Below are 13012 nucleotides of genomic sequence, written 5' to 3' on the forward strand. Positions count from 1 at the left end.
TCTACCCCACCTAGACTATAAGCTATTGGAGGGGCAAGAATATAGCTTATTCTTTGGATTCCTTCCTCATAGTGATTCCTACATTGTCAATGTTCTGTAAATAATTTGCCAAATGAATTTTTAAAATGACAGCTTGTCTTACTGTACTTACCAACACCCTGCATTTTACTATCCAGCCAAAGAGGAAATGAGCACTTATGTTGTTTGTTTTCTTACCCAACTGAATCCTGGAAGGAAGGTGACGATTCTCTCCTAAATGTACCAAGTGCCCTGGGAATACCACCATCTGTGGAATGAAATTTACCTTAAATTCTGGAGGGGGCCCTCCCCCTCCCCTTTGAAGAAGCATCATCTACCTTTGTTGGACAGGTGCAAGGACAACCACTCATGACTAGGACTAGAGTTAGAGAATAAGAAGGCTGGGTCCTAGGCTAAGTACAAGCATGATTTTGTTAAAAAACAAAAAAGTGTTTGGCTACAACACCTTTGGTTAGCAGAGCATCTTCATGAGGTCATTCTTTTCTGAATCACGAAAATGCACTTTTTGGAGGGGGTGGGGGATTTGTGCATGAGCCAAACTGAAAGCAAGGGTAATAAAAATATGCTACCTTATATTTGTGTAGTGAGTTACTGGAGAGAGGCAATGTGGCATATAGACAGAGAAAACCTACTGGAATTTGTTAGCAGAGATAGTGTTTGAATCCTGCCTCCTATCAGCTTCTTACCATCTGAATGACATTAGGGAAGTCACTTAATCTCTCTGGGCCTCAGTTTCCTCACCTATAAAATGGGAATAGTACATACCTTACAGGATTGTTGTGAAGACTAAATGTGATAATATACGTAAAATGCTCAGCAAACCTTAAATCACCCCATCAGGGGTTCTTAACATGGAGTCTATGGGCAGTGGGCACATTTCTAGGGGTATATGAACTTGTATGGAAAAAGTTACATCCTTACTTTGACTAACTTTTGGTTTCCTTTAAAATCCCTGTATATTTTATTTTATGCTTTTAAAAAGATAATTTTGAGAAGGGGCTTCATCAGACTGCCAAAGGGATCCATGGAACACAAGAGCCCTGCTCTAGAAAATGTAAATTATTGTTTGACAGACCCTTTATGGTTTACAAAAACTTTCATATACATTGTCTTTTCTGACCTCCCCAAAAACTCCGTTGGGATGGCAGAGCAAGGATTATTGTCCCCATTTTACTGCTGAAGTAGCTGAGGTTCAGAGAGGTTAATGATTGGAAAAAAATTTGAATTGTAATGCTAACCCCTCTATTGATTTTGGAAAGATTGTTGTTCACTCATTTCAATTGTCTCTGACTCTTCTTGATCCCTTTTGGGGTTTTCTTGGCAAAGATACTGCATTGGTTTGCCATTTCCTTCTCCAGCCTATTTTACTGATGAGAAAACTGAGGCAAACAGGTTTTCAAGTGACTTGTCCAGGGTCACGTAGCTAGTAAGCGTCTGAGGTCAGACTGGAACTCAGGAAGATGAGTCTTCCTAATTTCTTTAGAAAGATGACAAATATTCAAAATAAGATATTCCCCTCCCCCCCATGCCTCCCTTCTCCCTCAAACTCTCCCCATCCTTCAACTGAGTGGAAGGCTTCTTTTGAACAGTTTCATAGGATGAGAGATTTGGAACTAGAAAGAATCTTAGAGTTCATCTAGTTGAACTCTAAGTTGAAATCTCATGCACAGTGAAAACGACGCCAGAGAAGTGAAGTCATTTGCCCCCATTACATAGATAGTAATTGGCCCAGCAATTTCAGAACCAGAGCACTGTATCATGGGGTCCTTCTCCGCTTCCTCTAGGTGGTAAGTGTTTCCCCAAAGATGAACTAGAACTATAAATAATAGGAAGAGACAACAGGTTTGTAGTGGTTAGAGTTGGGACGACTTGGGTTCACCTTTGACCCATGCTGGCTGTGTGACTCTGGGCAACTAAGTGCCCCAGGACAGCTCTAAGTCTCTCCACCTCATAGAATATTTACAGATCTGCATTGATAGAGGGAGTTCCCTCACGGGAGGTAGCTGCACAGCTAGGTGTAAAACTAAACAAAAACAGTAATAGCGTCCTGAACCGAAAGGGCAAATTTAGAGATTGCCTAACTCCAATCCCTTATTTTAATGAGAGGAACCAGGCCCAGAGAGGGGTGAAGGTTTGCTCAGTCACAGGCCAGCGACAGAAGAAGGATTAGCTGCTCTTTCCACACTGAGCGCCTCTGGACTCAGAAGTATAAAGGGAGAAGGGGAGGGTGGCGGGGACAAGACGGTGCATGGCTGGCGAGAGAGCCCCAGGAGCCCTGCGCCCCAGGGGTGGAGACGCGGGTACTTCTCTGTGTGTGAGATTCCTCGGGCGTCTGACTGGTGTCATGGGCTGCTTGGCTGCCTCGGCTGCTGACATAGAAGCTGCTGCTGCTGCTGCTGCTGCTGCTGCCGCCCGCGGGACTCCGGCTGGTGTCAGAGGGCACCAACGAGCCCGCGTCAGAGCCGGAGTTGGCCATGGTCCGGCGGGGCTTCACTGGCACTGCGGGGCTGGCTCTGGAGGAGCGCGGGCTGGGTGGGTGCGCAGGAGCTGGGGCTCGCGGGGCGAGAACACGCAGCGGGGGCTGGGCCCGGCTTGCGAGGAGCGCAGAGCGTCCACCAGTGTTGTGCGTTCCGTGTCCAAGGGCAACTGGCCTTGTTTGGAACGCTCCCTGGACCGAAAGGGCCTAGCCCCCCCTTCTCTGTCCTTGACCTTCTACTGGCTCCAGCTGGGGCCCGCATGCAACCTTCTCGTGCCCTGGAGTAACTGAGGATGCACAGACCTCCTGGTGCAGCCTTTGGCCCTGTACCCTCCGAACACTCACGTTCCTTTTCCAGCCTTGCTCCTGTAGCGTGTCTGGTCTAGGAGAAAGCAAGGCCGAGGGGATGGAGCCAGCTGTGCCAAACGGCTGACAATCAGAGAACCAGGTTAGAGCCCGAGGGCCCTTAAGAGACGCTCTAGTCTGGTCCAATGCCCACATTCCTACAAAATGCAGCAGAGATGGTTTGTCCAAGGTCACACAGCTAGTAAGTGGTACAGCCAAGTCACTTTAATTCAAATCCAATCTTAAAAATTTAGCTTTTTCAAAAAATTTTTAAAGTTAACAAACATCTATGTTCTTTCCCTCCCATCACTCCTTCCCCCCCACTATGTCTTGTCCGACTCCCTCTCCGCAAAGACTTAAGAGACCTTCTTCCATTCACAAGACCCACCAGTCCTTGGGTCAATTAATCAGTCAATAAATAAACATTCGGACACTAACATCTACAGAATTGGATGAACAGCCCTGAGAAGGGCTTGGCAAGCCCTCACACCAGACATGCTAATCCTCCCTGAACACCCTGCACACACCTTTGGTGATCACCTTTGACCCAATTCTTTCCCTTGGGCTCCAAGAAGCTGTAGCATGCACAGTGGTCGCACCCTGGCAAAACCTTCTCAGCAGATGGGCTAAACCAGGTTGAGGGTAACCCATGGGCCCTAATCCTGTCCGTGAGTTAGGGGGATGTGAAGATTTCCCCCAAGCTAGTGAAGACCTCTGGTGGAATGGGCAAATGAGAACAGTTTGTTCCAATGGCCACTAAGGCAGCTGAAACAGGCACACTGGAGTACTTAGAGCTTGGTCAGGCACCAAAGAAGCTAAGGCCATCCACTGCATTCTGGACCATTGCCAGTCGTCTTGACTTTTGTCCTGCCGCTGGACTTTGATGACTCTAGGAGAGAAAGTGAGGCTGATGACTTTGGGCAACTCTGCCTCACTTAAATCCAATCCACACTGTGATATCATTGGCCCTCTTGGAAAACGGAGGATAAGCAAGCATTTATTAAGAACCCATCTTGTGCTACACTGTGCTAGGTGCTGAGGATACAAATTTTAAAAAATAAAATAATTTCTACTCTGAAGGAGCTTACATTCTATTGGAGGAGATATTACTTACACAAGTATATATGGAATTAATACCTCCTAAGTTGAATAATAATAACGATAACTAGCATTTATATTGTGCTTTAAGGGTTGCAAAGCTCGTCATGTATGTTAAATGGTTGGATCCTCACAATTATCCTGGAAGTTAGGTGCCATTATTACCCTCATTTTACCGATGAGGAAACGGAGGCAGATGGAGGTGATAAGACTTGCCCAGGGTCATATCACAGCAAGTATCTGAGGCTGGATTTAGACTCAAAGATAGGGAGAGAGGTCACTAGGAGTCGGGAGGACCAGGAAAGGCTTCTATGTAGGAGGCAATGCTAGGGCTGAAAAAGCATTCTCCAAGGCAGAGAGATGAGGAGGGAGTGAATTTCAGGCATGGCAATAGCCCATGGAAAGACATTCTAATTCTGGAAACTCAGTGAGGGCAAGGGCCAGATCCAAACTTTGTCTGCCTACCACCCCACACCAGCCTAACACCATTTTTTGCACGTAGTAGGAGTTCAATAAATGTTTCTCTATAGTATAAGGAGCAATAGGTTCCTAGAACTAAAGCCAAAAGGGACTTCAGAGGTCATCTAATTCCACCCCATCATCTTACAGTTGGGGAAACTGAGAGACCCAGAAGCTAAATGTCTTACCCACAAAGAAAGGCTTTGTGTGGTCTTCAGTAAGGAAGAGGCATTGGCTTGGTCTGCTTGGCTCTTCAGGGCATAGCCAGCAGCAATCTGTGGTAGTTAAAAATAAGTAACCTTAGCCTTGTTGGTAAGGATCAAATGTCCTAGCACACTATCACCATACTTGGAATTTAGTCCCTCCTCATCTCTGTCTTGGAGAATTCTTTTGCAGCTCAACAGTTAGACCTGGTCAAAACGGCAATGGACTGCTTTGGAACGCAGTAAATTCTGGCTGCACAGTAATGGGGGTCCCTCTCAGTGGGGGCCATCAAACAATGGCCAGACCATCATTCTAGTGGTGTTTAAGCAATGGCGAGACCATCATTTGTGTCTAATATATTCTAGAGGAGATTCCTGTTCAGATATGGGTTGCCCTAGTTCAGGAGTTCTGAACCTGGGCTCTGTGGGTGCTCTAGGGGTCTATAAATAGATTTCAGGGAGTTAGTGAACATAAGAGGAAAAGTACATCTTTCTTTTCATTAACCTCTAACTGAAATTTATCATTTCCTTCAGTTATGAAATTTAAAAAAAAACAATATTCTGAGAAGGGTTCTCCAGGCTTCACTGGGCTGCCAAAGGGGTCTATGCTGCTCAGAAAGCTTAAGAACCCCTGGACTAGATGTTCTCTGAGGTCTCTTCTAGATTTAAGATTCTATGGAATCATGTTCACCTCTCTCTGTGCCTCTATTTCCACATCTGTAAAATAAGGGCATTGGACTAGAAAATCTCTACTTCCTTTTCAGCTCTCAATGCCCTAAGCCTCTAATCCTAATATGACACAGCTGAGTTACTGCAGCCCCATCATTCATAATGCCAGGCATGGCATTACAAATGATTATAATCTAATCCTCCTCAGAAATCCTACTTTGATGCCTCCTTGTGACCCTGGGTTCTTGAAAGAGGACAAGCCCTGGCAAGTTTTACCATGCTGGAAAGACTTCAAGTATGACCCTGAGAACAGATTAAGTCTGTTCTCCATGTACAGTTTAACTAATCACAGAGAGACACATCACCAGGAGGTGAGGTGCCTGGTGATGAAACATTTTTTAGCCATAGCAACCCACAAAACAGAAATTTTTTTAAAAAATCAGCTCTCAGTTTTGTGCAGCCCCATTCTGATTCTATAGTGATGATGGACAGAGAGTGTTAGGAATTACGTAGTTATTAGATTGTCAAAATTTTTTATTTTATGTTGATACTCTAAATATGAGATCCTAGTCCGATGAACAGTAAGTAGACACATTGCTGAAGGAGCTGAACCTTATCAGTCTTAACCTTCTTGTGAAAATCAGATGAAACCAGGAGTGAAGTGAAACCAGAAGAAAGAAGGAAATTGTAGCTAAAAAGTAATTGGCAAAGTGGGTTTTATTGTGAATCCCAAAGCTACAAAAAATACTATTTCATGGTAAACATGGTTGCACGTTGTAGTACTGAGGATAGGTATTTGCAAAAAGACTACCATGAAAATAATTTCAGCTTACACAACAACTATTGAGATTGAAATGCTAGAGAAATTCCATGAAGAACTGGATAAAACCCTCCACATCACATCAACATATACTCTGATATTTGGTGACCTTGTAAAGGTGGGAAAAGGGGAGGATGGGAAGAAATACACATGGAAGATGGTTCTGAAGAAAGAAATGAGGCTAAAGATAGATTATAGCAGATTCTTAAGTCCTTATGAATATTTCTTCCCCCACCCCAAAAGCATTGGAATTCACTGGAAATGCTGAAGACTAAGTAGCATCACAATGAATGAAACTGACTACATTTTAACAGTATAGCTACAGTAGTCTTAATATCACAGTACACAATTCATTTGGTTCTGTGGTAAGATCACTGACTCAACAGAATTAAGATCAGATTTTATATAAAAAAAAACCAAGAAAACAGAATAGCAATGAGAAAAAGATATGGCAAAATTAAGAAGATCTACCCTTGAATTATTTAAAGAAGGTATTGTGCATCAAAAATGGGAAACGGACAACAGAAATGACATTGACACTGATTATAAACATTTTGCCCAGAAGTTAAACCAATGTAAATTAATTGCAACAAGAGGAACAAAAGAACCTAGAAGGCACCTTAGTCAGCAAACATTTAACTTACTTGAAAAGTGGTTCAAGTCCTATTTTTGACATATACCAGGTCTTAATCTCTCAGTGTCCTAGGTGAACTAAGACAGGAAGTTGAAGTTTCCCATAAAGATGAAATTACATCTCTATGCTCCCTTCTCCTCCCCCCCATCCCCACAAAAGAAATTAGCCTTGGAATTGCCTATGTCTCATAGAGCTTAAATGCTTGACCCATGGCACAAATAGAAGGGCCAGAAGTAGGATTCAAATCCGGGTCCTCTGACTCCAGTCTAGCATTATTTTAATTAACACCCATTGATTCAATGTCTTGTGGTAGAAATAATAATAAAAGATGTCTATACTAGCTTAAGACTATACTAGTTTTCCCCTTGAGCCTTGTAGAGAATACTAGGTTTTTACTACTCTTAGCCAACTATCAAACATAATTTTTATTTTATATCTGTGTGTTCATATTTGCATGTTGTGTGTCTGTTTGTGAGGTCTTGTTGGGCAGTGGTGCAGTGAATCGAGTGCTGAGCCTGGAGTCAGGATCCAGCCTCAAACACTCACTAGCAGTGTAACTCTGGGCAAGTCACTTCAAATCCATTTGCCTCAGTTTCCTCAATTGTAGAATGAGGATAGTAATAGCACCTACCTGCCAGAGTTGTTGTGGGACTTAGCACACTTCGCAAAGTGCCTGGCATATAGTAGATATTATGTGATGCTTTCTAGTTACTATTATTATTATTATTATTGTCATCATCACCATCATCCTCATCATCTTCATCATCATTACCACCATCACCATCATCATCATTACCATCATCTCCCTATAAAGCTATGAACTCCATGAGGGAAGATGATGCTTAGCACAGTGCCTAATCCATAGTACGTACTTAGTGAATACTTTTTGACCAATTATATAATCTGTATATTCTACAGAAAGGCAGCGAGGTAGTGCCATAGTGTATAAAGCACCAGCCTGGAGTCAGGAAGATTCATCTTCCTGAGTTCAAATGTGGTCTCTAACACTCACTTACTAGCTGTGTGACCCTGGGCAAGTCACTTAACCGTTTGCCTCAATTTCCTCATTTGTAAAATCAGCCAGAGAAGGAAAGGGCAAACCACTTTAGTATCTTTGTCAAGAAAACCCCAAAAAGGGGCAGCTAGGTGGCACAAGGGATAGAGCACCAGCCCTGGAGTCAGGAAGACCTGAGTTCAAATCCGGTCCCAGACAATTGACTCTTACTAGCTGTATGACACTGGGCAAGTCACTTAAACCCCGCCCCCCCACCACCATTGCCCCACCGAAAAAGAAAACCCAAAAATGAAGTCAAGAAGAGTCAGACAGGAATGAAAACAATTGAACATCTACAGAGGTTTAGAATAGTGTTCCCTGCACAAAGTATGTGTTTAATAGACAGTTGTTGGTTGAGGCTTAAGAGAACAGAAGTCCCAAGTATGTGATTAATAGACAAACAGTTGGTCCAATCGACCAGAAAGCAATTTGGAATTATCTTATGAAAATGACTCAAATGTCCATACCCTTTAATCCAGAAATTCAGCTACTAGACAAGGTGGCCAGTGATGAAAAGAAAGATCTCATATAAACCAAAATAATTATAGTATCACTTTAGTGGAAAGAATCAGAAACAAAGGAAATGAACAAATTATAACTCATGAATGTAATGGAATGTAACTAAAGTAAAGTATGATGACTAGGAAGGCTACAGAAAAACATGAGAAGATTTATATGAATGGATACAGAGCAAAATAAGTAGAACCGAGAAAACAATATGTGCAATGCCATAAAACAGCAATAACAAATTAAAAAAACTGCTTTGAAAATATGAAGACCAAATTTGGCCTTGAAGAAGAGATAGGAGAATGCACCTCCCCTTGAAGGCAGCCTGCAACACTCCTGAGTGGGGTCAGAACCAGATTAATATGTAACTGGGAAATATTGAACAAAATGAATAAAAACACAGTAAAACATTGGTAACATTAATATGTGGTTTTCTACTGATGCTGAGTGAAGGAAACAGAACCAGAAGAACATTGTACGCAGTAACAGCAACATTGTGAGATGATCAGCTTTGACAGACTTAGCTCTCCTCAGCAATGCAGTGATCTAAGACAATTCCAAAAGACTCATGATGGAAAATGCTATCCACGTCCAGAGAAAGGAACTATGGAGTCTGAATGCATATTGAAGTATACTATTTTCTCTCTCTCTTTCTCTCTCTTTTTTTTCCTTTCTTGTGGTTTTTCTCTTTGGTTCTGATTCTTCTTTACAACATGACTAACGTGGAAATGTTTAATAAGATTGTACATGTATAGCCTATATCAGATTGCTTGCTGTCTTGGGGAGGGGGGGAAATTTAGAACTCAAAATCTTATAAAAGTGAATGTTGAAAACTAAATATAAATACATAAGCAAATTTTTAAAATGTGGTTTTCTAAGTCAATATGTGATCTGCCAGGATCCTTATATATGATTCAGTAGTACCTGTTTCTATTTGGGTTTGACACTGCTGGCATAGAATATTACACATAAGGCTGTACTTGGTTGATGTATTGATTTGTTTTTTGTTTTTGCTTTTTTCCTTCTTTTATTCTTTGTCCTAAGGCATGGTTGTCTGAGAGGAGGAGGGAGGAAGGATATTTGGGCATTTAAAGGTAATGTAAAGACAAAAAACACCCAAAACTTTTTAAAAAAAATAGTTAAATCCCTGATAGAGACCATGAGAGTTACAGGAAGGCAGAGATCATTTTAGGATGGGGAAGTTGGGGATTGTTTTACTTAGGAGATGGGATTTTGAACTAGGTCTTGAAGGATGAGTAAGATATGAGTAGGTGGAAAATAGGTGGTAAGGCACTTTAGGTGGGTGGAATGAATAAATTTTCCAAATGCTGTTTTATAGAAGTAATTAATCATGAACTTAACATTCAGTAATCAGATAAATGCATGATCAGAATAAGAGAATGGGGTCAGTCAGAGAGCAAGGGGATGTATTAACCATCCTGGAACCACATCCTGTGGGTTCCATTGGTATCCACACAATGTCAAGAAATCTAGGGGAAGCTCCACTCCCAACTTTAGAATGTCTCTCCTTCCTCCCCTCCCTTGCTTTTGGGGGACTTAGAAATATGCACCAAAGAAACAAACTGGCCCATGCTGCTAATAGCTACAGCGTGGTTTTTCTTTCTGTCCATAGCAGCTGCAGTCACTGCCCAGATGTTGATGCCCAAGAAGAACTGAATTGCCACCAGCAAATTCCTTTTCAAGCAAAGAGTAATGCTGACCAAGAAAGATTCCCCATGCCAAAGCACTCTGAGCTGTCAGATGAGGATGTGCCCAGGCTCCATGTGAGGAAGGCATGAAGTCTCTGAACTCTCATGGTCATGTTAAGGAGAGGTTTGTGTGGAGGCATTTTTGTGGATATCTTACCAATGAGGATATTTGTAATGCAGGATTACATTTACCTGTCCCCCAAAGTTGTGTTTGCCATAATGGGCAGAAGTTGCCTTGAGACAGTCTCAGGCCAAGACCCAGAGATCTGGAAGGTGAATGGCCAGCTTGGTTTACTTTGGGTGAAGTGGACAGAGACATAATTAGACAAAGGATGCTCTCCCTCATGCTGACTAGAAGGCTGAACTTTGTGCTGGGTCAGCAACAGAATTCCAGTTTAGAGGTGAATTTGACTGGGGACAGAGTCAAACTCCTGAGTAAAAACTACAGAGATTTGGTTCATATTGAATCAATTTGAGGTAAAAACCATCAGGCTTTAGTCTTGCTTAATCGTTTTTTCAGTTGGGTCTGAACCTTGTGACTCTATTTGGAGTTTTCTTGGCAAAGATAGTAGAGCGGTTTGCCATTTCCTCCTCCAACTCATTTTATAGATGAGGAAACTGACCAGTAAGTGTCTGGGGCAAATTTTTTTATTGACGTTTGAGACAAGGTCCTCAGCTAAGAGATCTGGGGAATGAGGTGCTTTGGAGAACTGAGGGGTTTGAGTTTGAAAAGATTTGAAACATGACATTAGTTTTTAGACTTTATCACTCCAGCGCTGTTGCGGGAAGAAAATAGATTTGTTCCTTCTTAGCTAGGGGCAGCCAGGCAGTGCAGTGGATAGAGTGGATAGAGGCTGGGTTTGGAGTCAGGAAGACTTGAGTTTAAATTCAGCCTCATCCATTTACTAGCTTATGTGACCCTGGGCAAGATATTTAACTTCCATTGGCCTCAGTTTCTTCAACTGTAAAATGGGGATAATAATAACACGTAGCTTACCGGGTTGTTATGATGTTCAAATGAGATATTTTGTAAAGCACTTAGCACAGTGCCTGCCACATAGTAGGTGGTGTTCAGAAGGACTAGCACCTCCAGTGTGAGGACTGCCAAGACCTTCCAGGGTTGAGTCTTCTCGATTCCAGGCATGGCACTCTGTGCACTATGGCGCCACCTAGCCACTCCTAGACTGATATAACAAATATGGGCTAATCATTACCATATAATTTTAGTCTTGGAGCTGACTTTAATCTGGAGTATCTTAACTCACAAAAGGCAAGGGGACCTAAGACACCTTTGGGGACGTGGTCATTTCTCCAGAGGGGCTTCCTGATGTAGGTGAAACAAACATCTGGGTACAGCTTGGAGAGGAAGCACATTGAAGACTGAAGGAGAGGTGATCATCCTGCCTGGTGCCCAGCTTAGACCAGCCTCTCATCATTCCCTCATTTCAGTGTGGCTATGCCTGCATTCTATTGCAAGCAACAAGGTCAGTGACTTTAAAACAAGGGCCCCAGCCTTGCCCAATTAGTTCCAATGTCTGATGTCATTATTAAGCATCTAATAACTAGGAATAAGGAAATATACATGAAGGAATATTCCAGATGAAGGAAAGAAGCATTTATTAAGTACCTACTATGTAACAAACACTATGCTGAGTGCCTTACTGATATTATATCATTTATGATATATAATATAGGAGGGAGGAGGGAGATGTTTTCTGGAAAATGGGGGTAGCATATATGGGTTATGTCCAGAGCTGAGACAGATAGTAGCAAGAGCTTTTATACTACTGCATAAGTGACTTGACACAGCTATGAGGAAAGGGGGAAATAAGCATTTATTAAGCTATTGTTGGTTATCTTTCTTTCATTTTAGAAGAGTGCTAGTGACATCATGGGGTGATGTCTTGCCTTGTGTGTAAACCGGATTGAAATAAGGCAGATTTGCTCAAAGGCATCAGTCTCACTTTCTGTTTCAGAGTCGTTGAAGTCCAAATCTAATAAAAAAGTCAATACAATTGGCAATGGCCCTGGAATGTAGTGGATGACCTTGGCATCTTCTATATCTAACCAAGCTCTAAGCACTCCACAATGTTTGCTTCAGCCACCTTCATGGTTATAGGACCAAATTATTCTCATCTGCCCATTCCACTCAATGACAGGTTTGATTGAGGCCTTTCAGTTACCCTCAACCTAGTCTAGCCCATCTGCAGAGACGGTTTTACTGGGGTGTGGGCACTGTACATGCTACAGCTTCTTGGAGCCATAAGCTGAGAGTTGCATGAATCAGGTGGACACCAAAGGTGGAGAAGCAGCCCTGGAAGGTCTTGGCAGTCCTCACACTGGAGGTGCTAGTCCTTCTGAACACCACCCACTGTGGCAGGCACTGTGCTAAGTGCTTTACAAATATCTCATTTGAGCCTCATAACAACCTGGTAAGCTAAGTGTTATTATTATCCCCATTTTACAGTTGAAGAAACTGAGGCCAATGGAAGTTAAATATCTTGCCCAGGGTCACATAAGCTAGTAAATGGATGAGGCTGAATTTAAACTCAAGTCTTCCTGACTCCAAACCCAGCCTCTATCCACTCTATCCACTGCACTGCCTGGCTGCCCCTAGCTAAGAAGGAACAAATCTATTTTCTTCCCGCAACAGTGCTGGAGTGATAAAGTCTAAAAACTAATGTCATGTTTCAAACCTTTTCAAACCCAAACCCCTCAGTTCTCCAAAGCACCTCATTCCCCAGATCTCTTAGCTGAGGACCTTGTCTCAAACGTCAACAAAAAAATTTGAGGCCATTCACTCAGAGCTCTCCTTTCTCTTCTCCTCCTCCTCTTCTTCCTGATGTCACCTCATTCAGATATCTTCCCCTCACACAAAGAAGTAGCCCTTTTCTTTGCTAAGGCCACCCCATCTATATATACTCTTGATCTCATCCCTTCCCATCTTATCCAACAAATTGCCTCCACTATCTCCCAGTTCTTTCTCTGTTCTTCAATCT

General features: G+C 42.5%; 1 protein-coding gene across 1 annotated transcript in view; it reads right to left on the minus strand.

Moving 5' to 3' along the window:
• The window catches only part of ERICH6 (glutamate rich 6), a 41806-nt gene extending 39291 nt beyond the window's left edge, over positions 1-2515 (minus strand). Inside the window, exons 1-2 of the mRNA XM_027876042.1 lie at positions 2344-2515; positions 217-286 (exon numbers count right to left, since the gene is read on the minus strand). Of these exons, the coding sequence (XP_027731843.1) occupies positions 217-286; positions 2344-2515 (242 nt within the window). The remainder of the gene's footprint in view (positions 1-216; positions 287-2343) is intronic.
• Positions 2516-13012: the final 10497 nt, after the last annotated feature.

The sequence above is a fragment of the Vombatus ursinus genome, unplaced genomic scaffold, assembly GCF_900497805.2.
Source record: "Vombatus ursinus unplaced genomic scaffold, bare-nosed wombat genome assembly UNPS02014810.1, whole genome shotgun sequence".
Taxonomy (NCBI): Eukaryota; Metazoa; Chordata; class Mammalia; order Diprotodontia; family Vombatidae; genus Vombatus; species Vombatus ursinus.